This window comes from Centropristis striata, chromosome 3, assembly GCF_030273125.1.
Source record: "Centropristis striata isolate RG_2023a ecotype Rhode Island chromosome 3, C.striata_1.0, whole genome shotgun sequence".
Taxonomy (NCBI): domain Eukaryota; kingdom Metazoa; phylum Chordata; class Actinopteri; order Perciformes; family Serranidae; genus Centropristis; species Centropristis striata.
Window position 1 is genome coordinate 38,976,723 of NC_081519.1, and position 27,146 is coordinate 39,003,868.

The window sequence follows — 27,146 nt, forward strand, 5'->3', positions numbered from 1 at the left end:
AAATGTTGAGAGCACGGTTAGACACAGGAGAGCGAGTGACACTTCTGTAAGGTGCAAAGTCAGAACGCTGCCAAGCATAGCTCCTAAAATGGCATCCCAACACACCAGCAACTACATTCCAGGTTGTTCAGGGAGGATAAACATCAGAAGCAGATAGCATGAGACACCAGCTCGCTGTTCTTCTATGCTTTCACATACACACACACAAACACACACTCTTCAGGGGATCATTTTCCACTATTTTCCACTACACTAGACAGTTGGGCTAGCCATTTCATCTCTCCAGCTCTCAGAGTCCAATGACGCCTGAGGGCCTCTGCAGCGAGAGGGAGTGAGGTAGGTAATTAGAAAAAGTAGAGGGAGGGATCCCATTATCGTCCAGAGAAATTAGCTTGACAATCATATTAGTTGGGGTATTAATAATACAGTGGACATTAGATTTACATTTAACAAACGTGACACTACAAAACCCTAAAAAATTACTAATGTGGGGCATTTTAACTGGCTGTTATTTAATACTTGTTGTTCTTATTTAAGACGTTTTTTTTTTTTTTTTAATGTATCTTTTTATTATCAAATTGTTTTCAATTTTTACTGGGATAAATCTTTTGACCAAATCTAGGTATGCACCGAATAGCAAATTTTTGGCCGAAGCCAAAGCCGAATAAAAATCAAACACTTGACCGAATACTGAATGTGGTTGTTAAGTTTTTCATTATTTTAAAAAATATATTGTATAAATAAAATACATTTTTAGACATGATTTTCAAACAAAATAAATGTTTATTTAATATTCTGACATTTGAATATTTGAATAGAAGTACATTCCCAAAAGAGCAGAGTAATGCATAAAAGTGGATGAACCCACAACAAAGGAATTATTGTCCTTTTGGCACAAGTCTACTTCACAGTAGGCTAATAATGTAAACAGAAGGCTCAAGTAAATTGCAATAAGTGTGCTTGTAACCTCATACACTTATACAGCTGTAGTTAGCAGAGGACCCCCCTCTAGATATTTCGGCTGAGCACTCGCTGCAGACCGAACCTCTTTTTTCCTTCTCCGTAACTTTGAAATACTTCCACAATGCCGACATCTTTGTTTATGTTTACCGCGTCACTGCATGCATATGATTGCGTGAGTAAAACGTGCCAAGTCACTGCACGTTGTTTGTTTGGGTCATTAAAACGTGCCGCCAATATTTAATATATATATTCGGCCTTGTTTTTCACTCATTCCACCGAATACTGGATGTGGCTTTCTGCAATATTCTGCCAAATATATTTGGTTACCGAATATTCCTAACCAAATCTTCATTCATTTTCAGAATGTTAACCCTTTTATTGTCAATTTGCTTACACAATGCTACTGCTGTTATGAAAAAACAAACACAGACATTTAATTATTGTCTGTAAACTAAATGCTAGGGGATTTTTTTCTCCAGTCTGGGATATGTCAGTGAGAAGCAACAACATTGATTCTGATTTGATTTTGATTTCCCCCCCCCCCTCCAGATAAAAAAAAAAAAACAACAACCCCTACTTGGTACCTTGGGATAAAAATCTCCCCTTCCTAAAACTGCTATAAAATTACTGTATTTAAATATTATTTTCCACTTTCATGGAGTTTAACCAACTTCAGTCCTGATCATAACTATTTAAATATTTATTGATTTTCAGATGCCATTGCTGTTGTTTTTTTATGAAAAAATACACAAAACTATTGTATACTAAATGCTAGGGGGTGTCAATGATTAATCAATGACAAGCAACAGCATTGATTTTGATGCTGAACCAGGAAAATAAAATTTGCCCCATAGGAAAAACATGAGAAAACAGTTCAATCCCATGGAAAATAATAAAAACTAAATTTTTGAAGCAAGCGCTCAATATTGAACGTCTGATACAATAGAACTCTTTCTTTCATGCTGTCATGGCTGTGGAAAAACTTGTGGTTTTAATGGGTGTCAATGGGGATGGTTTTGTGCTTAAGGGTCTGAGTCTCTGTATTGTGGCTACACAGCTTATTACAGACTTATTATAGGCGCTAACCAAATCCTCACCAACGATCAAAATATTAAAAAAAGCAAAAAATGTCCCTTGAACAAGGGAATAAAAGCATGGTACCAAAACAGGCTACAAAATGCATTTAACCCTCCGAAGTCATCTTACCACGTGATAACATCTTTCGCGGAGCTTTGTCCTTCTTCTCCTTCTCTTCATTTTCATACTCGTCCTTTGAGGACTTCTCCTCTTCCTTGTCTGATGGACAGCTGATGTGAAGCTGGATGATATCCTGGAAAACCACATTCCATTGCTATGAGAAAAGATGATGAAATTTTGAATTCTAATTTTGTTTAGTCTACTGAGCATTATTAATCCTACACAAACAACTGTCGTTGCAAACAAGGAATTGCAGGCTAGGCTGACTGCAGGGTATGGGCAAAGGTTAGGGTGAGGGGTTAGGGGTTAGAGACAGGAACAGTACCGATTCTGGAGGTCCATCATTGGAGAACGGACCAGAGGACTCCTCACACACTGCCAGACTCCGTACCAGCTTCAGTTTGGCATTAGACTGAAACAGAACCACACATATTACTTGTGAGGCTAATTAAGTTCGTTTTTAGGGATTTAAATTGTAGCAGATCTGTTTCCTCAAATCAAAGTTCCCTGACAATTATTGTAGTTCACAGCAAGCACAGGGCCTTCTAACAACAAGCACAGCTCAAAAACAGGTAATATGAAGTTAAGAAACAAAAAATGGGGAGAAATTGCATGTAACCTGCTGATTAAACACCAGAGTTTCTCCAAGTTTAAAATATTAAATGGTGAACTAAACTAAATTACAGGGGGCTTGCATTACAAAGTGTTATAATTTCACTCTCAATTTTCATATTATTGATTTTTTAATTTCCATAATAATGTTTTTATTTAATTTTATATTACTGATTTTTGAAAACTACATTTTGTTTTTTAATGGAGGACTGCCTGTCCCATGATGTACATATTCTACAGAGGCAGATTCATGGTTTTGGTCTATATAAATAAAATGGATTTCAATGCATTCCTCCAATGCATGCATTTTGTAAAAAAAAATTCTGCATAACCTTTTTTGTAAAATGCATATTTCTATTATAACACGTTATTAAAATGATAGATAACACTAATTCACAAAAATAACAATGTCTTCGTTGGCCACAAAACAAATTATTTAAAATAAATTATTGCTGCTTTTCAGCTGCATACACAATGTGAAGTGTTATTTAGAGGTGGTGGGAATGTCTACCATGTCAAAGGCAAAACTTTAAAGCATTCCTGTGAATGTTTACATTGACCAGTGTAACTGGGGTTCAGAGTCGATGTCTATACTATCATGGCTTCTTCCACTAGCAGTTTGTGGCCAAAGACACAGACTAAGCAAACCAACTACTGCTTATCATATTCTATTCTTTATCAGCCTGTGTGGGAATGTGAGGTCACTCTAACAGACCTGATTTTAACCCTCATATGGAGTTTAAGAAGTTTAGCGAATGATAAGAAAAGTGGTCCACTGTAGTTGAGAGGATTAGAACGTTAATAATGAATGGTCTTATACAACAAACCAGCAGGAGGTTATAGGTTACAAAGTTATATGGGTGACTTTAGAAAGTATCTGGCTTTATAGTTAAAAAAAAAAAAAAACACAAATTACTTACCTTGGCCCTTTTCCTGCCATGGCTGTGATTAGGAGCCCGTTTCTGCAAGGGAATTTTTTTTGCTTTACTAATCTTAGTAATAAGGTGAACATTAAATACACCCAAGAATCCATTAGCCATGGATTTAACGATGTAATGCATGTAAGATAAAAAACAGACATTTGCGAATGAGACTGAGACTACCAAGCAGACCAAAGAACATCGCTACAAACCATGTGAACAGCCAGGTAAAAAACATTAATTCACTCATTCAACACTGCTTAATAGTCAGATGTGTCTGGGGCGGGAACAAGAAAGCAAAAACAGGGAAAAGGTCCTGTGTTCTGGACTGTGCGTGCCTTTGCAAGGGAAACATTGCAGGCAGAATGCCGAATGCACTTTGAGGATTCATCGCTAAAATACTGCTACACATTTTGCAAGAAGATGTGTTTGGTTCATTCTCAGGTTATCTCTATGCAAGCAGCTACAGTGTGAGTAGCTAGAGCGAAAAGTACAACTGGCTACAGGCAGTTAGCTCAAAACTGCAGAGTACGGCAGGTTGTTGGGTCGGATCGAGGTCGGATCACATTCCCACTACAAACAAACTGCTCCACAGTTTGTGTGGGATCAAGACCACCTTCTTAAAGGGTCTTGCTGTTATTTTGAGCCACACCCGAGTGTGATTACTGTGTTCACATCTGCCCAAACGAATAGCACCAAGTGGTAGAACAAACCAGAGTCCAATTCAACCTGACTAAATAGCATAGGTGTGAAAATACCCTTCTTTGCAACTTCCTCCTACCTGTGCATCCTGTGGGGAGCTATCCTCAGGCTCCAGGCCATCACCTGTCCCTTCCTTGGTGCCCTGGGGTTGAGGGGAGGTCTTGCCTCTACTGCAGGGCTCAATGAGTGGCCCACTCTCTCCCTCCTGCTGGATGTCTGTTGTCAGGCTCACTGACATCTTCTTAGGGGAGGGGGAGAGGGTGGGAGTTGGGGAGGGGGTTGGGTGGAGAACCCAGGAGTGACTGACAGAAAAGAGGCAAGAGAAAAAAAGAGGGGAATTCAAAGCGCTGACATCTTTAAACACCAGAGGGCTTTAAAAAATTCAGAAAAAGAGAATGCAGAGAGAAAGACATACAGTATTTATGTGAGAGTGTACTGCTATGTAATCTACCTGTAGGTGGTACCAGATCTGTGCTGGACTTTGTACAGTGAGTGTGGATGGGAACCACACACAGGAAATTGAGGGGAACCCACTAAGGTAGTGTACTGGGCTGGGCTGCAGCAGGGGGCGAAGCGCAGTCCATAGCAAGCCTTAGCCTTCGGGGTGGGGCTGAGAGGAAATGACAGGTGAAAAAAACAAGTTAAAACAGTCCTAAAAATGATAAATTCTCCGAGTTAAATGACTGGTCTTTGCAGCTGATTATAATCCTTTTCAACTAGTTTGTTATATTATGTGTTCAGAATAAGTCTTTTTCAGCAACAAAACTTCACTTCAAAACTTCAACAGTTCTACAGTTAATCTGAACAGATACAGAAACGACATTGTTGGTTAGGAATTAAGAATATTAACATCTTAATTGGTAATTAGTTATTAATGTTATTTTATTTATAATGTCACCAACGTGACATTTATACTGCTTACACTATGCCACTCTGATGGATGAAACAAACCATGTTTCATCCAGTTTCAGACACTAACAGCAGGTATGAGCCAGAAAGGAAATGTGAACTATATAAACTCAAACCCAATCATGTTTTTTATCGCTTCCAAACTCTTCTTTTATGTGCCCAGGCATTATTAGCATAAGCCAACTTTTTCGCTAACATTCATGGGAATCAGTTACAAAATAGGATAATTTTTGTACTGAAGTTTAATTTTTCCAGTATGATGGCAAGCTCATTTCAAATAACACCGCTTTGGTCCAACAATATTACAAGAACATTAACATGCATAACGACAAGAAAGGCAGCAATATTTACAGCGATCAGGTGAACAGAAGAGGCAGCAGCTAGCCAGCCAGACAAGGGGGAGGGGCACACCAACAGGCTGGCCACCACCTCAGCGGTCCTCAGGGGCCTCTCTCTTTTCCTTCCCTCCGGCTCAGTGCAGCAGCATGGCCTGTCCTCCAGTCAGGAGCCCTGGACACCAAGAACAGAAGAGGAAGACACGAATGACGTCATGTTTCACACACTGAGTGACTCATCGCTGCCACTGCTGCTGATTCTGGCAGGGAGGGGGACAAAGCAGCTGAAAGCGCAGAGCCTACTGGCACACAGGGCTGCAGATTTCTAGAGTGTGGGCTACACTCTTTATGAATGGGAAATGAGTTTTCTGAGAAAGAGCAAGATACATATTTTCCCTCTATATTCAAACTAGCAGCAAAACATCAGAGAAAAAGGGTTCATTTGGCAAAGCTGTCAACATACTGCAGTGAAAATGATTGCCTTTCAACGAGTTGGGTATTTGCCAGTTTTATTTGCCAACACAAACAATCACTGTAACCAGCTAATGAAGTTTATTGTATGGTGAACTGCCAATATGACAGTTCACCATACAACCAAGAATGTGATGCAGGACTACAACAGGATGGTAGTCATTTGTGAGGCAGCTTTGGTTGAACATACAAAAAAAAAAACATGCTTCAAATTCTCACATTTAAACCTTTTAGACATTATCCAGCTGCAGATTAATCTTAATTAAACTCCCAACAATCAAAAAACATTTAGATGTCAGCTTGTGTATCTTCATAAACATTATTAAAACAATATTAGCAATAACCCACTTATTATAATGAAGTATGCTCTCTTGCTCTTACTTACTTCCTCTAATTCACATCGTTAAAACCATTTTCCCAGCATGGAAAAACATGACACAGAACCGCAAACAGCTTCGGGGTGAATTCTGCCTCTAAAGCGGCAACTCTGATGTCTCTGGCATTACAGCCATACACAAACACAGACACAGACGAACAGCAATCCATCTGTCCTACAAGCCTATATCCACTGGTATCACAGGGTCAACAGCACATAAACTGTGCCTGTTGAAAGAAAAAGATGAAGAGTATGCATGAAATCCCATATGTATGCATGCATGCAATAGTGAGATGAAGCGCAAGTGAGCACATATTCAGGGATCAGAAGCGTGAACGCCAGATTGCATGCATGAGGCGTGGATGACTGCCATTCATGCATGTCCCTGCCTTTACTGCTGTGCTGTGCTGTGATGTGCTCTGCTGCAGGATAGATGAGATGAGTGAACAAACTAGGCAGGGATTCCCAGTGTAGGGAGACCCAGGCAATGCAACAGCAAAGGCGTCATCAGCAGCAGCATCAGCAGCATTACACCACATCACTGACCAGGACACCCACATGCCCCAACCCCACTCTGCTTATATAAGCTTGCAATACAGCAGCAACAAATACAGCCACGCTATCTGCTGTAGGCAGATACAAATGCCTGACACCGTCTCTTCAAAATAATCTCCTCCTTTTGCTCACTCACTCACTCACCCACAAACACATTTATATAAACAGTCTATTCATGCACAAAACAATGAATGGTTTTGGATTAGAAAGAAAAGATAATCATTCATCTCAAGTGTGAATCTCATGGCTGAGCAGACAAATGGAATAGCAATAGCAGGGAGGGGCTGCAGGAGAAATTGTGAATCAGAGCCAGAAATGGGGTGCTTATGAATAAACCAGCTTTACCCATTCTCTCCTCCCTAACCCATTCCTCTCTTATGTTTCTTGAGCTCTCTCTCCTCATCACTCCCCTACCCTCAACACACACACACACAAACCGGCCCACAGTGTTGCCAAGGAGATGGTAACGTCATTCTCAACTGCTGCCATTTGTGTTGAGCGAGTACCAGTGAGAAGAGCAGGGAAAAGAATGATATTAAAAATGTGAATTGCAGTGTGCACAGACTGAGAGGGATGCAGATAGAACGAGGTCGGATGGAAATTGAGAGATCAGGACATGCTATCAGTGCTGTTCCAATTTGCTCTAAGATCAGAAAATCTTAAGACTGTATTACAAAGAACAATGTGCGCTTCCAGTCATCCAGGTCATAGTATATCAGGTAGTAGAGAGAAAAATTTGCACCTTTGAAGTGATAAAGCCACTGAGATGAGTAGTATGCAATTAATCATCATTATTAGACAAACAGCCATGGCACTTGAAAACACAAGACACGTGTCCATTAGCACATTACATCAAAACGACAGATTATCTAAATACATATGGGATGCCACTCTTCATACTGTCCTATTGTTGATGGGAAATAGTGTTAATCCTGATTATCTTAATACATCACATATCCTTATGTTGTGGTAATGCAAAGGGCTATCAAGACATAAGACTTTAACTACAATGTCTCATAATATAGGCTGCACACTGCAGACTTAGCATCTACAAAACCAGCAACAGCACTGCCTATTGTGTCCCAGTTCAGTCAGTGTGTCGGTCGGTCGGTTGTCGCTCTGCCAACTGTCAGCGCCATCACATGAGGCTGCCGACATGCAGTAGGACTCTGGCCAGTTACATCATTATAGCATAAGAGGTTTCCCACATCATGTTGGCCTCATGCAAGCACATTAACAGGCTGATGTAATATAGCAGAACAGGGATGTTTTAATTAACAAACATTGACAACCCATTTAATGTTGTAAGAACTGGCAGGAACTTGATAACTTCCCGTTTTTGGCCTTCCGACCCCTTTTTTGAGGGAAGTCAAGTCAAGTCAAGTCAGATTTATTTATATAGCGCATTTACAGATGGCTGAGCCGCACCAAAGTGCTTCACATAAAAGTGCAAGAAAGTGCAATAAGATACAGAATTGGGATAAGCACAGACTAGGGCCACCTGGCAGACATAAACCATAGACCAAAAAGAAAAAATCACCATCATCTTTATCAGCTGTCATTATGCAGTGCAGGGCACTCTGGCCCGCTTCACACACATTACTGGCCTTGCAGCCTCTTACATTGGCCCTCCTGATGACAGTCAACCAGCTGAGATGCACCGGTCACACACTGCTCTGCCCACTGCGTCAGGTTACCCCACCAAAGACTGCCAATGGAGTGAGACAATGTGAGTGAAAGAGACAGAAAGAGCCATCTGTCTGGTCAACTCCAGGAGTATGGGCGTGTTTGTGTTATGGCGCACAGAATGTATATCACCACTTCAGACAGAAGGATAGCCAGACTAAATATTTTGTGCAGGTATGAGCTCACTGTCAAATTTAGCTGCTCCAGGTCAAGCTAGGTCAGGGTCTCAGCAATAGTTAGCAGCGGGGCAAGTGAGAGAAATGAGAAGAATTCTACTGCATAGTAGTCCTAAGAGTGGAGAGGAGGTCACTACCAAGTTTTTTTATTTATTTATAGGCATTAAGTCCCGCAACAGCAAGGACTCAAGCTCGGCACATGGATGAACCTATAATCAAGTCTTCTAAGTGATTAACTTAAATATGTTTAACAATCTTTTAAAAATATATATATTTTTTTATTTCTTCTAAAAATGCCAAACATATGTAAGTTATAGAATCTTTTTGAGCATTTGCAGCTAGACTCTTACTTATTTTTGTATGTCTTTTTGTTTACCTTTAATGAGAAAACAGCTTTAAGAAGATGATACCTTGGAACTTATAATGGGCTTCTGTTCTTATTTTCTTGCATTTTCTAGATTAATGTAAGGAAAACAATCCAGTGGAAAAAAATCCCCTTCAAAAGAATTAAACAAAATTCGATTACTTTTCCAGCAAAACAACAGTGCCATACAGTGCAGAGACAGTTTAATTCATTTCATTGTTCCAAATTTCATAATGGAGAAGCATGCATAGCAGACATGCTTCTTCATCTTCTCTGCAGAGGCTGAATGAAAGACGAAGGTGAATGGAAGCGCAGAACGCTGCAAACCGGAGTGAGCAAGCACGTACCAACCCACAGACGGCAGTGGGAGAGACACACACAGGCAGTTCGACCCAATTCAGCTCCTCTGTATTCAGCTGCGCACCTCGCCCATTTGACGTCAGAGAGAACCCATTTCACAAAAGGCAGCAAGGTTATGCCTTTACTGAGTGGAGGTTGATGTGTGTGTACGAATGGCAGAGTTTGTGCAAGCTCAGTCCCTGCACATATTATATATCAGCAGCGCTTGAAGAGTGTGCGTACCAGTGTTTGTCTGTGTCAGAGAGGATTCCCCTTTGCGTCGCTTACACAATCCCACATAGGGAGGGGACGAGGGGGCTGGCAGAGCACGAAGGACTATAGAGGAACGGTCCCGGCACATTCACATTAAAACAGTCTGTGCTTCACACAGTAATTGTATGGATACATGCATCATTGGCCAACACACGCATAGAAATTACAGATACCGTTGATATTTTCTGCTGTGAGTTATGTAAAAGTGATTAAGGCAACTATATGCTTCAGAAAATTAGAGCCGGGAAACTGGAAGCTGACAATAGGATCAAAGATATGGAGAAAAAAAACATCCTCAAGGCGGACTAACAAGGCACAGAACACAGATGTGGGGGACATGAATGGTCAAATGCAGCGGAAGACAGGATTTCTCTTTTTCCATCTACGTCTCTCTCTGTCCTTCTCCCTGCCACCCCCTCTCATTTCTCTCTCAATGCTATGAGGATACCCCTTCCTGCCTTCCACCCCCTCCACGTCAACCCCTCCCATCAATATCTCTCTCTCTCTCTCTCTCCATCCACCCACTTCTAAGTGTTAGCTCTCTGTCTCTCTCTCCTTCTCTCCTTTTTCTTCCTCTTTTAATGCGTCTTCTTAAATTGTCAGGCCTACTGCTGACGCCATCCTCCTCCACTCAGCCAACCCACTCAGTCCTGTGGGACGTGCTATGACTCATTCTCTCCCTCCTTCCCTCCCCTCCCTCCCTAGTTACCTACCTACCTACCTTTCTGTAGCTCTCTCCAAGTCCCCCTCTTCTGTTGCTCTCACTAGTTATAACCTATGTATAGTTATCCACTGCATGTGGGGGAACATAGAGAAGGTGTATGAAGAGAAAAAAAAGAATGGTGGATACAAGGAGAAAGTGGGTGATGGAGTGAAAGAGGTGTTTGGTAAGTGAACAACAGTCTCCCTTCTGCATAATGAATGAATGCCAGAGGAGAAAGAGGGGATCCTGATCTTGCATGCATTAATGATGAAGGAAAAAGTGTTGGAATGTGGGTGAAGCCGAGAAATATGGAATTCCTTGTGAGCCAAAATTAAAACAGTAAATAAGAATTATGAAAGAATCACATTGAATAATGTAGAAACAGACTTTATGTAATATGGATGTAGTGTCTCTGACGTCACCCATAGGGTCCTGCAGAGCTGAAATGAAGCTCAAAGTGTGTGGCTTATGCAGTTGCCATCTTGGCAGTGTCTGACTCCTCCTAACTCCCAGGAACTCCAAAAAAGGGGCACAGAGGTGGAGCGTAGGTGAGCCGAGTTGGAGTGAATACAGTTGCAAGCAACCTGTGAGGTGGTTTGACCTGTCGCTCAAAACAGCCATTCCCTTAGTTATACATAACTTTAAGCCTAAATATAAGTGAAATGGGCGAGTTATAAAACAATTCATCCCCCTCACAGTTGTCATGAACAAGGAAATTAGCTATAGAGACCAAAACAATTTATTTATACATTTTAATATGGGTGTCTATGAGGATTAACTTCATTTTGGAAACAGCCTCAAGTGGCCAGATGAGGAACTGCAGCTTTTGACACATAAGCTTCTTGTCAATGGCTCAAGCTGATTTAAATTCATAACAGATTTTTATATATGTTCACATGCTTCAGGCATGATGCTGCAGTGTTTACATAAAAAACACTTCTACATTTTGCTACATGCTAGCTTGGTTGCCAATTTTGTTCATTTCTCTACAGTTTTGGATCACATCCCTGCTGGAACAAGTTAGAGAGGGCGAGAGCAAAGATGTGGGAGATCCTGAACAATGACCAATCAGAGCAGCCTGGTCTTTTTGGTGCAAACAGTATGTGAGCTAATAGGAACAGACCCAACTTAATGTCCTGTCATTCAATGCTTGTGTACTGTTGGGTACTATAAAACAGACAGCAGAATTTTCTTTCAAATAACAGCGAATAATAAAATGAATGTGACAAACAGAGCATATTTCATCATTGTCCTGTCATGTCTGACTGAAGCTGTAGAGAACATAAACGTAAAAGTCTTCTATGTCTGAATGACAAAATGCTGTCATTTCACCAAATGGCAGTAGCTAACAATGTTACATATTCCTTGCCTGATAAGGGCTGAAGTTACATCAATAAATGACGAGACTGCATCGCACCATGAGAGAAACTTTGCAGACAAGTGGAGGCAGAAACAATTCTAATTTGTGAACAACCACAGCAAAAGAAAACATTCTGTTGTGGGAAAGTTTTCTTCTGACTGAAAAAACATTATTATTATTATAAAGAGGCGTTATGCTGTGGTTGTAGAACTGTATTACACTGTGAAATTCATACAAACACTTAAAACATCACCAGCAAAATAAAGAGGCCAAAAAATACACACCTTTGGCAACTCTCAACCTATGAATTTAAATGACCAGGAAATCCCTACTCCCTAATGGAGTTCTATTTTGGTCTCATCAATGGCCAATGTAATGTCCAATACTAAGAGCAAGCTGGGCCTAGAAGGCATCTTGTTATCAGTGTGTCAATCAAGAAGGAGCACCACAAGAGCACATTCCGCAATTTCAACTTGCAAAGTGGATACTGCAATGACCCTTAATTTACACATATTGAATTTAAGCGAAGGTTCATAATAATACTCTTTTACATGCTCAAAGAAAAAGCACCAAATACAACTCAATCACCACATAATCATTAATTATAATATAATATTGATTTGGCCGTGTTCCAAGATTTCTGGTAAAGTATGCAACATACATATGCATTTCATATCCATACTTAATAATAAAGACTTAAAATCAGTCATTTATTTTATTATTCTTTATAAAAACTAAACATGTTTCTTGGGTTTTGTGATGCAATAGTAGTTAATTCATGTAAAACTTGGAAGATTGGACTTGAACTGCTGAGATAGGGAAAAATGTTCACATTCAATCTGTTATAAGTGCATTTCATGGTTCTTGAGTACAACCAAATTTTGGCTTCAAAGCAGAGATAGTTCACAAGTTTTACACCGAATTATTAATTTCTTGCTGTCAATTAAAAACAAACCATTTAAGGTGAAATGTGAAGATTTGGCCAGGTTTTTTTTTTTTCTAAAAATGACATTACCAACAGAATTGTTGACATGTCAAAGATGTCCATGCATGTCGTATATCTTAAATATATCTTAAGTATATCTAAAAATTAGCATGCTAACCTGCAGCTCCGGGCTGTTTTGTCTTGTTATACTACTTATGCCTCTAAAGGCAGTAATTAGTCACTGTAGCGTACAATCAGCCCTCAGAGAGAACAAAGAGGCTACATCACATACTCAGCTTAGCTGTGGAGGTAACGGGCCGCATCATCTACCGTGCAGACCCCATCCCTAACTGTGCATCCGCCTGTGACTACTCTCTACCAGGCTGTTGCTCTCTTGTTGTGCATTGTGCTCAGCGAGTAATCTCTGCTAAGATGGAACTAGACTGCCCAGGGACCCATCATTACAACAATCTCTTCAATGAAGGATATCAGTTTGGGTGTAGGTCTTAATTTTAGTTTGGAACGTTCACTACACATTTTTGAGGACAACCTTGAATAGTATCATCAGCGCGTTTAGTAAACAATGCATTATTTGCACCAGGTGCAATACTGCCCCCCCTGTTTTTGAGCAAAATTACAAATTGCACCTTTGAATATGGGATTGTGAGGCTAATCTTATCCTCTCAATTACAGTGAGGAGATTTGTGAAAGATTCTACCTGCTCAACTTGAGTTGCTGATGTAAAATGAATAACTATGTCAAAATTAAATTAGGTAGCAGCTCTTGCACTCTTTATAAACCTTCCTTTACTATGAGAAGAAGGGGGGGGGGGGGGGGGGGGCAGTGAAAGAGAGAGAAGAGAGAAAGATGGAGGAGCAAGGGGTGGCTAGTGAGACAGGAAGAGATGAAAAACTTCTCAATGATGAAACAATCTGTGCTGTTAAGCGATTGGACCAGACTTCCACCAATGGGAGGACCAGCTCCATGGCAACAGGCTCTGTCACCAAGAGAAAAGCAGCCATATCCCTCAACACCCCCATATTTTTCTCACCCTCTCTCTCACGACCCCTCTCCTTTCCCCAATTACAAGGCCCAGTGTATTTATCACTGAGTAAACACAAATAAAACAGCACACACATGCACACAAAAAACACAGCAGCCTCATGAGTTACTTATAGCCTGAAAAACACAGCTCGATCTCACAGACACAACAAACATACACACATGCAACCAAACAAGGCTTGCAGATGTACACACAGGCACACAGACTTAATGGGGCTTACATAGTGATCAGAATGTGAGTCATTCGCACACAGTTATTTAAAATGTGCAGATTGGCGATGACTCCCCTCACACACTGACTGCAGACAGTTCTGTTCCACTCCATCCTGATGAGAGCAGTGACTAACTATTAGGTCTGGTGGAGCTGAACCTTGAACTAAACAGATTGAGCTCACAGACACAAGAACAGACCTCCAGAATAAGGAAGTAGGCCTTAGCAGACACTCCCCTTCCTTCACATACATATACATTTACATATGCACAAGATGAAGTCTGCATTCATCAGAGAGTATCATTCCTAAGTACTCGGCCCAGCTACCTTTTCAGGTTAGCTGAAAAGCAAGCTGATACGGGGCGGTAACGTACAGGACACCAGCTTTAACATTTGAGATTAACCCTAAAACTGAACGGACTGCACTAAAGAGGCTATGCCAGGAGCATATGCTAAGAGGGGAAGTCCTACAGAAGCATTGGTGTATGCCCAAGAATGCCACAATATTATTCTGTTGGCCATTGCATGGTCTGTGTTTGGTGAGAGGAACATGATTTCAACTTTTCAACATGTGACTATAAATATTTGTGATAATAATAATAATAGTCATAATTAATTAGAGATAAAGATGTAATACATTTTCATTTGATCCACATTAGTTTGCCCTTTGTGGTATTTAATTTGAGCGTTGTTGATTGCCATGACAAAAAACCTAAGTAAACTAAGGGTTGTTGTTTTTTTTTTTTTAGATCAATTGATTAAAACAATATAATTTTGTTTCAATTAGTCATATTTATCGACTAAGATGGTGCAGCCCTATTGTAGTCTGTATGCCTTTATATTTGACACGTATCAAATTAATTTCATATTGTATATTTGCATATTGTATGTTTGCTTTTTTCAGCTAGTTTACTTAATTATCCAAGCTTCAGAAGTAAAATTGGCCCACTCAGTCCAACATCTCATTTTCATCGAACCAGAATTTGTTCTGTAGTCGTACAAAAGGTGCATGCAGGTTATTTTATAAGGTAGCCCTGAACGTGGACTCAGAGCATAGGCTGAGATGGTCAATACGGAAAGCCTTGGTCTGGCAGGGCACTGAGAGAGGGAGCACCAACGTATGCTTAAGCATAAATAAAACTCAAGCCGATGGAAAACTTTATTTGCAGCATCCCTCCTATGCACTTTGGATGACCAAAGCAGTCTCTTTCTCTCTCAGTTTAGCTGGTGGTCTTTAGCCAACTGGTGCATCCATTTGCTTATGATAGATATTTAGATAGAGTTTCTGCTCCCACTAAAAGGATTTTGTTACCACTCTGATCACAGGGAGAGAAATCCTACTCCTTACACTCCATTGGAAATATGGTGAGTTGTGTCTACCTGTTGCACAATACAGCATAAAGCAAAATGTAAAAGGCATTGTGAAGTACTAAAAAGGCAGCAAAAATGTTTCCAACTTTAACAGAAAATTTGCCAGTCTTCTTAGTTCTATGATTTCATGAATAAACAGTTAAAGAAGCAAAAAGAGACTGGAGGAAGATAAGAGAAGCAACTGGAGTTCCTGGCAAGTTTGAAATTCGTTAAACACTGCACACAAGTTGTTTCAGAAAACTTCAATGCCACATTTCCCACATATAAAAGCTTGACAAAATGTCACTTTGCTGCCTATCTGAATGCGGATGCTTGTGGGATGGATCAGTATCTTGGAGCAAGAAAGAGATCCAATGCTTAAAGCTGCTTCACGTTCCAGACAAAACTCATGCCACTATGTTCCCACAGCCTGTTCTCATCTATAGTTGCTTGGATCTTAATCCCCAATCCACTGTCTTGAGGCCCTCATTCTTTCTGAGTGGTCAAAATGATCATTGAGAAAGGCACTTAGAAATCATTCCTTGGATAGTTTCAACTAATATTTATTTCGTATTGCCGAAGGTTATATTTATCATTAGGCTTTGTTGTTGTTATTAGGCTTTGTTAAATTAAGTGGGATTCTTTATTTTAATGTTTGACTACATTTACACGATGCTGCACAAGCTTAACAATGCAATATAATTAATTGCGATTTTGAGTGCCATTTATTACTTCAGCCTTCCACCAAGGAAATTATGTTTGCAATTCAGTTTTTTTGTTGTTGTTTGTCAGCAAGATGATAAAAATAAAAAAAACACCAGCAGGATTTTCATGAAACTGGTTGGAAAGGTGAGGCATGGGCCAAGGAAGAACCTATTAAATGTTGTAGAAAATAGGGCATGGCCATGGTAGAGGTCAGTGCTCTTGTGTTTCTTAATGTCCTTCAACGTCATATCTGTATAGGTATTTTCCTCTACAGAAATTACCTTGAGTTTGCTATACTCTGATTTATTAAAAACCTGACAGGCTGTGGTTATAGGTTCTGCCTTTTGTTTCAACTGCATGTTAAAAAAACATATGTGAACATGCTCAGTGAACATGGCAAATACTGCCAGCATCTGCAAAAACAACAACAAAAATTATAATTATTACATTATTACAATTATACAAAAACTAAACTATAGGATACAAACAATACTATGTTATTCCTGGCCAGATCAATTCATAAATTTCTGAAACTCATACGCATGCTGTTGTAGCAGAGATGTAAATTTCAAAGCCTTGTTAACAAAATGATGAGCCACCCTTGGACACTGTTGCGCACTCTTCAATACTGTAGACTGTAGATCAATACAGGCACATCAATTCCCATGATTGACACACATGCTGTGGCATAGTCAAGTGTGATGGATGACCTACTAGGGGTAAAAAAAAAAAATGACATGACGACAGCACTTGAGGAACAGACTGAAACAGTATCTGAATCTTTAAAAGGGATGGATCAGTGCACTCAGATGCTATTACGCACAAGCAAGGGTATCCCTGCACACACTATTCAACTTTTTACTACTTAGATTTCAACCATTATTATTTCTAAAAGGCATGAACCAAGGGGAACAATATAATCTATGGCATTGGCCATTTCTGCAGACATGACTAGATTTAAGTGTCATCAAAACTAGCAGCTTCAACACTTAATCTCTCTCCAATCCCCTACAGCACACTTGCTTACATTACACACGCAACCTAAGCAAAGAGTTATTCACTAACACACATCTTAGGCTAAAAAAACACCTTCCCAATACATTTCTTTAAAAAAACCCTGATGCTAAAGCTGGGCATTCTTAGCTTTAACCTGAGTAAATGTTAAATAATGCACTGGCCAACAGCTGGATGTGCCCAGATGGTGACCAATGTCCTCTATGATCTGCACAACCACCTCCATTTGCCACAGCCACACTTAATGACAGCTGGCTGGCAGGGCTACCATGCCAAAACAGTGATGGAGAATCGAGAGCTGCCAGCCAGTCAGCCTAACCCGGAAGTTAGGCATCAAGCCAGTCAAACAGCTAGGCTGTCTCTGTTGGGCCAGCAGAAAGTGTGGTCTCTTACAATGTGGCTTGTGCACTTCAGAATGGCCAGCAGGAAGGCAACGTGCCAGCCATTTAGGTGCCATCCAGCCAACCAACCCTCAGACCCAGCATCCCCCTTCAACTGCTCTTCAGTGTTTCTCCTACCTCCTTAGTTTCCCCCGGCACCTAGCCAGCTAAATATAGTCTCCTCAAATCCCATAGGCCAAAGACCCACAGGTCAGGGACTGCAAACCAAGCACACACCCCAAACACGATGTCTCTATTACACACACATCACAAAGGAGATTAAAAGCACAAACAGCAGTGACCATAACAGTAAGCCAGCACAGACGGATAAAAACATGGCCTCTGTCCTTTTTTTGCATTACCATTACACCAGGCATCGGGCAACTGTGATGTTTCAACATTGACGACACTGTGCTAAAATAGAAAAATAGGGGGATGATGACAGGCCTGCTGCTGGCAGAAAGAGCTGTGGACACAAAATGACATGCATACTGTACGGACCGTTTGATAGATATGTGAGCTCAACTAAGTAGGGCTATGACTATATTTGAATACAGCTGTGTAGATCCTCATCTAGTCGCCAAACTCTTACTTGTCTGGAACAAACACTCTTATGAGAGAGGTTTGACTGAATAAGTCATCAAATTACAAAGACTCTTTCCTTTACTGTGATTATTCAGCTTCAGCAAATGACAATGTTACTCATGGTAAATTAAGGATGCATTGACTCTTTGCAATGAAATATATTGGCATTGTTAAAATTCATTAGATGCATTGCTCTCTACTCACCCATTTCATGTGTGAGAAAGTGATTGTGTATGGCACTGGCATCTCAGCACAGATTAGGAGGTAGTGTTAATTAGAGAAACTGCACATGGCAGCAAGTTGCTAGATCACGTAGCTGACCTGACAGTGGTGGCAGGTCAGCGCCTCAATGTGCTATGCCATCTGTTTACCTGTAAAAGCCAACCACTCCCAATACCTCCGCCTGCCCAAGGATAGCAATTTATCTGTCCCCACCTTCTTCTCGTTTTTCCTGCTCTCTCTTTCTCTCTCTGTCCATAAAACTTTCCATCTATCGTCACAACCTTCTAATTACATCAGAAACAACCGCTCCTAAACTTGTTCTGGTAAAGTAAAACGTGTTCTCCATCATCCTTCCACTCTCAACTCTTCTATCATTTGCTTATTGATCGCTGTTTGGAAAGGCCCTCTGTTGGCTCAAGTTGCCTTTTGCCTCTCTCTTGCAATACAACAAGTGGGTGTATCTCTTTGACAGTCTCATCTGAACACAAGATTGGGTTTTGCACCACTCCTTTTGCCCTTTATCACTTGGACCCTAAAGCCAACACTGAGGTATAAGCTCTCTCTACATTTTATTGTTGGGTAAGAGAAAAAAAACCCTTACCCCTTACTATTAACTAGCCACCTAACTGCTTTGTGTCCACTACATATTTGCATTGCTGTAAGTTTCCAATCATAAAGAGATTAAACTGAATGAATTTAACAAAATAAAAAAGACAATGGGATATAAAGAAAAATGCAACACACAAACATACATTAAAATGACAACTTGAAAAAGGAAGTTGAGGTAGCAAAACGTTTTCTAAAACGGAGGAAAGATGTTATGAGACGGGCCAAGAGGATGGGAATGCTCTGAGAGTATGGGTGTTTTTAAGAATTCTTTCTACATTTTCGTGTTAGTTTATTTAAACAAAAGTTGTGAGGACTTAAAAAAAATAGATGAGAAAGAAGAAACCTTCTGACTTAAAGGCAATTACAGCAGCAGTTACTCCAGGGGTTGCTATTGACTTTTTTCCTCCCTTGCTCTCTTTCATACCAAATCTTTTTCCCACGCATTGGCAATTAGTATGCAGGAGTGAGGCTGCAGGAGCACCAGCTACCTGGGGAGCAGAACTCCAAAGTCACACACCGACAAACAACACAGGTAATTGTCACATGCAAGACAAGAATGCACACACACCCTTTCTTTATAGGAGTTCACTACATTATGTCAGTAAAGACTAACTTGTTAGCTTTAGCCACTTCAGCCATCCATACATTTTCCTGCTCCAGAAAGGGACCAACATGTAGACTAGCGGACATCAGGAAGAACAGCATTAGCTCTGGCAACCTGACACCAAACGGGCAGCTTCTATTTAATTTGGGGGTTGCTGTGGTTGTTGTCTGTCTTTTGCATTTCTAATTGAAAAGAGGGTAGAATCACAGGATCATTGGTGTTTTATGCGCCAATATCAAGCTAGCTGAATTAGGGTTCAACGCTTAGGAAACTGATGCATCTTGATTTAATAGAACACTGAAAGACAAGCACACACATGCATAAATAGGCAGTCATTATATAAACAGCCCATATCCAGCAAAAGACATATCTGGGCCGTGCTAACAAAAAAAGAATAAAATGAAGAAGCAATGAGGAGGATTTTGCTAAACTATAACCATCAGAACAGAAAATGAGAGGGAAAAGCCAGGTCTTCTAAACCTGAAGCGGTGCTGAGGCCATGAGGACAGCTTGCTATTAATAGCGGCAGATTTTTTATTCAAGAGGGCTCTGCTGTTGTGCTTTCTCTCACGCTTGTGCTGCCTTTCTCTCACCTCCTCTCTATTCTTTCCCCATTCCTGCATATTGTTCTCCACATATAAATGGGGACATTACTGAGTGTTATTGAGTGTTTAAATATACATCGTCTTTAGAGATCAAAAGGAGATTTCTCATTTCTGATACATTCATAAACGGCAATTAGCATAACCCATTACTGCACCTTCAAGCCAAGAGGATCATTGAGGATAAACTTCAGGGTCTCATAACACAGGACTTCCCACATGCAGCCTTATGTAAGCCCATAGGTTGTCCTTTTTAACTGCACCCCTCCCTCCCTCCTCAGTATGACAGTGTTGCAGAGTGACGCCTACTTCTCAGTGACTCTCCACCCCCACCAGGCCACCTCCACCCTCCTCCTCCCTCACTCCTCCCACACAGGGACACAGTGGAAGGGAATTCCTTATTACCTCAGCGTTTGCCTCACAAAACATGTTTTGTGTGCATCCGTACAAACATATATGAACATAAACTAACCGCTAGCGTCTTTCACCCTGTAATGTGTAAAATCAATCTACATAAACCCAATCAGGGTTCTCCTTCCAGCTTACACACAGATAAAATATGGTGTAGAAATGGTGAGCATGGCATATTAAAAAAAATCTATATTCCAGCTAGCCCCATTATATGATTTTTGTATCGTTACTAAGGTATAATGAAATACAATTACTGCAAGAACTTTACAAATAGCAAGAAAGATAAGAGACAATTATCAATAGCAATGGCTGCATGTTAAACCAGTTCTCAGAGTTGTGAAAGACACATGAACAAGATGAACACCCACGAACAGACACAGAAACAGCACATGCTTACTGTATTTAGTGTTCAGCTCTGTGGATCTCCAGTCATGTCGAATCAGGTGTCTCAAGGATAAAAGCATATTATTGCAGAAGAAGAAGCAGAAGCAGAAGCAGCTCTGGACCAAGACAGCATTGACATTAGTTTTTATCTTGCTAAGTAGTACAGATGAATGAAATCCATTTCCTGCAGCATGTAAATAGCTGAGTTTCAGGACTGTTCAGCTCATTCTACTTTCGTCTTCACGCTCGCTCTCTTCCTCCCTGTCTGTAGGTACCAACAGCTCTCGTTTGTTAATGGGTTTCATGAAAATGGACCGGCAACTCTTTTTGACTGCCCCCTTTCTTTTTCTGAATGAAGCACATGCACTACAGGGAAAGAGAAAGCCTTGCTTGCTGGCTGGCTCCCTCTCTCCTTTACTGCTCTTATGCTATCATGCGCACAGTTTGCACCGCTCCCTTCTCCTCCAACCCTCCCTTTCGTGTGGATTCTCTCTCTCTCTCTCTTACATATCTTGTTTGCTCTCTGCCTCTATGTAACAATATAATTGCAATGACAGCCAAACTGGGGCTCGCAAGAAGCCCAGCTGTTTAAAGGGCTGCTTGGATCAGCCAGTATGTCACTTGATACAATGGCAGGATGCTTATATGAGAAGCTACAGTAAATACATTTCTTCTTTCACTACTACAGTTTAAGGTTGGGTAAAACATTTTTTTCAAAAAGGCACATGAGCCTACATCAGCAGGCAGGCGGGAGACACAGTCCATGCACCATTCATCAATCTCCATTTCACTGGAATATAAAAAGCCGTTATCTGCGGCCTGTGTCTGGACAAACTGAATGAGCTCAACATACTGACAGCTGCTGGTGAAATAGAGCACTGCTGCAAAGTTCAAAAATAAAAAATGAAAACATGGGGTTTTGAAGGAAAGATTGTGGGGGAAAATAATGAAACCACCTCATTAGCTTGGAAAAACCTTAATCCCACAAGACGACATATTTGCATCAACTCCCTGCAGCCCTCTCACTGCAAACGGCAGCTGAAAGACGCAGTGGAAAAAAGGCAGTCAAAAGTTCAGCATCAAAGAAAACGTCAGCAGGGAACTCTAGGTAAGGTAGCATAGGTCCATGGATGTCTGTCTCAAAGAAAGTTGACTTTTTGAGTTGAGAGCACATAACCAGGCTTTATTGGACTTGTGGCAAAGTCAGACAGTGTTAGTTAAATCAGCAGTTTTTACTATTTTTTTTACCTTTTTTAGTACAACAGTAATCAGGATAATGAATAAATCAAGTCAACTTTTGACAGCATAACAAAAAAAATCTTCAGTGTGCAAGGTAACCAGACCAATGGTCATACTAGAGGTGAACTTCATACATGGGTGAAGTCCAAAACCCACTCAAAGAATAAAAACTACATGAAACAGCGTTATTTTCTACATAGTCCTTACTGTCCCATTTCTCAGCATTGGAGCATTTGTCAATGCTATAGAAATGCATATCTTTCTCATTTATACATAAACTTGCTCTCTTCTTGGGTTTCCTGTGTCCCATTCATTCCACATTTATTATATTCATAATTTAAATCCATTACATGTGAGAGCACATCTCTGTTAAATGCATAAGCCTGTTTCTTAAGTAAAAAATGTGCACATCATGCTTATTCTTTCAGCTCTGGCATTGAAGTTTCATTATAATCCTGTTTTCTGAAAACATTGTTTTAAGGTACTGGGACCTAATACTGATATCAGATAGTCAACACATCATTCTTCTTGTCTTTACTTTCAAGGGCACTACACTGCTCTAAAGCACAACAATTTAAGGCAGAAAAAGAGGCTGATGTCCTGGACCTGGGGTGTTGTGAGTAAGCCCACAATGTTTGCCTGCCACTTAAATTTTAAGGTGCAAATCTTTATTTCCCTCCTGATAATAAGCAAGGAGTTCTTCATCTTTATACATTCATCAAGGCTGATATCAATGGTCTATATTTATTTTGTTTTTGAGTTTACAGTATATCCCACTTTAAATTGTATACACATGCATAGGTGCAGCATTGTGACTCAGTTAGCATTCTCACCTTACACGCTCACCTTTTGGATCCTGCGCAATGTAAGAACTGTACAGAAAATGGATAGCTAGATGTTAAGCACACAACTAACCTTCATCTTACCTAGCCAACTTAAGATGAGAAACCAACCAATGACTCTGAAAACCTAGCATGGCTCAGGAAAAAGGTTTGTCTCACGTTGACCACATGACTGGGATAAAGGGGATGGCATGCACTAATGCCACTTAATGCTGCATTTGGATAGCCAGGTAGCCTCTTCAATAGGACAGTAAAAAAAGACAGCGAAGGGCTTAGAAAGCAGGAGGAAGAAAGGGGAGGAGCAGAGCAAGGATCAGTTGCCAAAGATACCACAGATAAACCGTTCGTGAACACAATCACAAGATGTTGCAGGCTCTAAAGACAGCACACTACTGAGATAAAGTTATAAGGAAACAAAGAAAATTGCTATTATTTACACAGCAAACGCACAAACAGGGCCTCACTAAATACAATAATGTTTGGATATAACCAGTTTCTTATTGACTTGAGTTAAATGAGGTTTATTTGGCCCAAATCTTTAAGCAAATAAAACTACTCCTGCATTAAGCCAATACATACCCATTCTAAAAGTATTAGCTTAATCAAGCAGATTTTTTAACAAAAGAGACGCTTTTTCAACCCCTGCTTGGATTCTACAATCCAATGGTGAAATTCAACATGTGATACATTTTCTGTTTTCTTTCCCTTTGAACTATCATGCGAAAACCCTCCAGCTTTGCAGAAAATACACTGAAGTCAGTCAGGCAGCTATACCCAGTCTGAGGCCAGGCTTACGGCCATGCAACCAGTCGCCTCCCTTCTGCTCTGATCAATAATTTACATCAAAGCAAGCAACGAAGGAAAGATATGGAAACAGAGGATTGAGAAATAGTGACAGAGGAAGACATCCAAGAAAAAGGGAGCTCAGAAAACAAACAGAACAGGAAAAGAAGGGGAAACAAATAAAGATGGAGAGAGACAGCGAAACAGAAGCAGGAGTGGTTAAGAGAAGAGAGAGATAGGAGCAGCAGCAACAGCACCACGCTTGGTGCTCTGGCAGAGATCTAAAAATAGCTCTTCAAATCTCTCTAGAAAAAGCCACTCTTCTGCTTATGCTGCTGCAAACAGAGATTCAGAGACAGAAGATATGGATACTCGCTGACAAATAACAACAGAGACCATGTCTTATCCGATAATGGCTGGCCATTTCAATTACATCTCCCTGTAAGATACACAATTAAAATCACTTTTACATCGACCGTCTTTGCTTGCATAAATATTTGATTGTGCGAAGTGAATACAATACAAGCAAGTAGGTTGCAGCCAAAAACATACATTCACATGATTCACTGCTGTATGAATAAAAAGAAAATGTTTGTAATCATGCATCCTGCAACCAAGAAAAATATGAATGAGCACACTCATTTAATCTTTTTATCAAATCTCACACTAGTCCGGCCAAAAAATCAGTATCTACAATTTACTGAAGCTTCACAATTTGATAAGTAATGCAACACAAAAATTTGCAAGTTGCAGGGTAGAAGGGGGAAATGTGTTGACAGGGAGGCAGGATACGCCATCTTTCTCATTGCTGGCCTTAGCAACAGCAGACTGTTGATTCAATGACTCACTCACATTAGTTCTTACGATGGATAAGCCTTTTCTCAATGATACTACTCTTACACCAGCAATTTGACTTTGTATTATTTAGGAAAGACCGGTGGCTAAAGTACAAATGCGATCAAACAATGTGTAATGTGGTTACATCTTGTGGCAAAATAATTACTGTATACCAATGATTTATGAAATATTTAAAATTGCTCAGGAGGGGTACATCCTTTACATTATTGTCACTTAAAATCAGTCTACCAGGCAATGGACAAATTGTAACATTGTCAAGACAATCACAACATAAAATGTGCCTCTATTAGCAGTTAGTGTCTGTCACTTTCCAATTGTCTGCATCACATGACTGGCCAATGCCAATTGTAATGAATATTTGTTTTCAGACACACATGCTGTTTTCCCAGAGCAGATGTTTGAATCACAGCTCCGACAGTCTGTGCAGTGATCCCACCTAGTTTGACACAACAATCTTGCCATCTATTTTCAGCTTGAGTATCAAAATGTTGAGCTAAAGCCAGGATACAAAGACCAGTGGCCATTTGTCATATTTATCTTCAGCAAACCATATCTCTAAGTTGAATCCTCCTCAACAATGTGTTTAGTTAACTATGGATTGGAAAATTAGATGAGTGACTGTTTCATCTCTATAATTCACTCATAAGAAATATGCCCCACTGAGGTAAGGTCTTGGACAACTGATAGTCCCCTTAGTTTGGAGGATGGCAAAGAAAGTTTAGGAACACATCACACAAGATATAACTGCAAGGCAATAGTGCAGACTGCACAGCCCAGTAGTGTCGTTTTTATGTTTCCTAAATCAGCTCATTTCAATTCAACCTCATAAACCACTGAAAGTGAATTATTTATACCAACTCTGGGTTGGTAACTTCCGCTTAATTTGTTACTCCATCTACACCTTCTTTGGTGTCGTTTCTGACCATCAGTGGACACAAACATAGACACGCTAGGGTTTAATGGCATAAATAACACCTTGTTGTCACCAGCTACGGTGGTGTTTGCAACGAAGTGCTACAAACAATTTCCAACCACTTCATTCATATTAAACCAGATAATTAGCATTCACTCACAGAGTTTCAATAAGGTCTCCCAGCTAAGATTAGAAGGATAAGATGTTAACATGGCCATCTCGTGTAAGGCATGGAGAACGCGGACTTTAAAGATGGTGCTTAACGTCACGTTATATATATATCTGACTTAGGACTCATGGATCATCGATCGCAAGTTATCTCAAGTCATCTTGAAGGGTTCAGCTCACCGTTTTGCTGGTCGTTATGTCGTGGGTCCGTGTGGAGAATCCTTCAAGTTGTGCCTGTTAAGAACAGATGGCAGTATGGTCAGAGCCGTGGCTGTGCAGTTGACTGAAAATATTAGCTTGCCCACACGCTAACAATAGCTAGCTCACGGCATTAGCTTGCTTCCTCCGGCGAGTATAATTAGCCACCTACAGCACCTAGCCACCTAGCTAATGTTAGCCCGCTAGCTAGCCTTTTCTTTTCAGTGTGCGCTAGTAACCATACGCTAACAAAACTTGCTGTTTATATAACAACCGGTTAGCCAGCAGAGTAGCACATGTTAACAGTAAGGCGAACCTTGTTATAAACCTGTACTAGCACTGTCAGTTGTTAAAATAGGAGGTGCTAGCTGGTACGGTTAGCTAGCCTTCCGAATGACTTACCAATGCTAATATAATGGTGCTGCTAGCTCCGGTTGGTTCAATGCGACCCCGACTGTCAAAATAGCGCCGCGTGAGGGGAAAGCGGCATGAACGGTAGCGGTAGATAGCAAAGCGCTGCGGAGCGAGCCAGTCTAATCCTCCACAAGAGTACAGCCAAATAACAACAAAATGCCAAAGAATAAAAGGACACAAATTAAAGAAAAAAAGAAACAAAACGCTATTCCCCCTTCTCGGCTCCGGCTTGTATGTGTGTGTGTCAGCGTCACTTTTTTTTCTTTCCCCCCACACCGACAGTTTACGTCAGCGGCGTACTTCACATTCAGAGGGAGACGTTCAGGATACAGGAAAGTTGTGTAGGTATTATCTGACGTTACTGCACACGAGATATACTAACTCACATTGTTTTTGTTTGTTTGTGTCTTAACGCCATTAGTTCCCTCTCTCTTGGCGGTACTTATCTTTGTTGGAAGTTTAATTGGCCTTATTATGTCAGAATCAGATTCGACTTTATTGGCCAAGTATGTGTGCATTAAACTTGGCCCTGTTATATGCAGGTGCATCTCAATAATTAGAATATCATAGAAAAGTTTATATGTCAGTAATTAAATTCAAAAAGTGGAAATAACACATTATAAAGGTCCATTACACACAGAATGAAACATTTATTAATAATAATAATAATAATAATAATAATAATACCTTTATTTATATAGCACCTTTAAAAACAGCGTTCACAAA

General features: G+C 40.3%; 1 protein-coding gene across 3 annotated transcripts in view; it reads right to left on the reverse strand.

Annotated features, from left to right (window-relative positions):
• LOC131968221 (R3H domain-containing protein 2) overlaps positions 1-26,677 on the reverse strand; it is a 58,565-nt gene extending 31,888 nt beyond the window's left edge. For all 3 annotated transcript variants that reach the window (XM_059329002.1, XM_059329003.1, XM_059329001.1), the window contains exons 1-8: positions 26,409-26,677; positions 25,989-26,042; positions 5,655-5,813; positions 4,846-5,004; positions 4,474-4,696; positions 3,693-3,734; positions 2,486-2,572; positions 2,170-2,314 (exon numbers count right to left, since the gene is read on the reverse strand). In XM_059329002.1, the coding sequence (XP_059184985.1) occupies positions 2,170-2,314; positions 2,486-2,572; positions 3,693-3,734; positions 4,474-4,632 (433 nt within the window). In that variant the 5' untranslated portion in view covers positions 4,633-4,696; positions 4,846-5,004; positions 5,655-5,813; positions 25,989-26,042; positions 26,409-26,677. The remainder of the gene's footprint in view (positions 1-2,169; positions 2,315-2,485; positions 2,573-3,692; positions 3,735-4,473; positions 4,697-4,845; positions 5,005-5,654; positions 5,814-25,988; positions 26,043-26,408) is intronic.
• Positions 26,678-27,146: the final 469 nt, after the last annotated feature.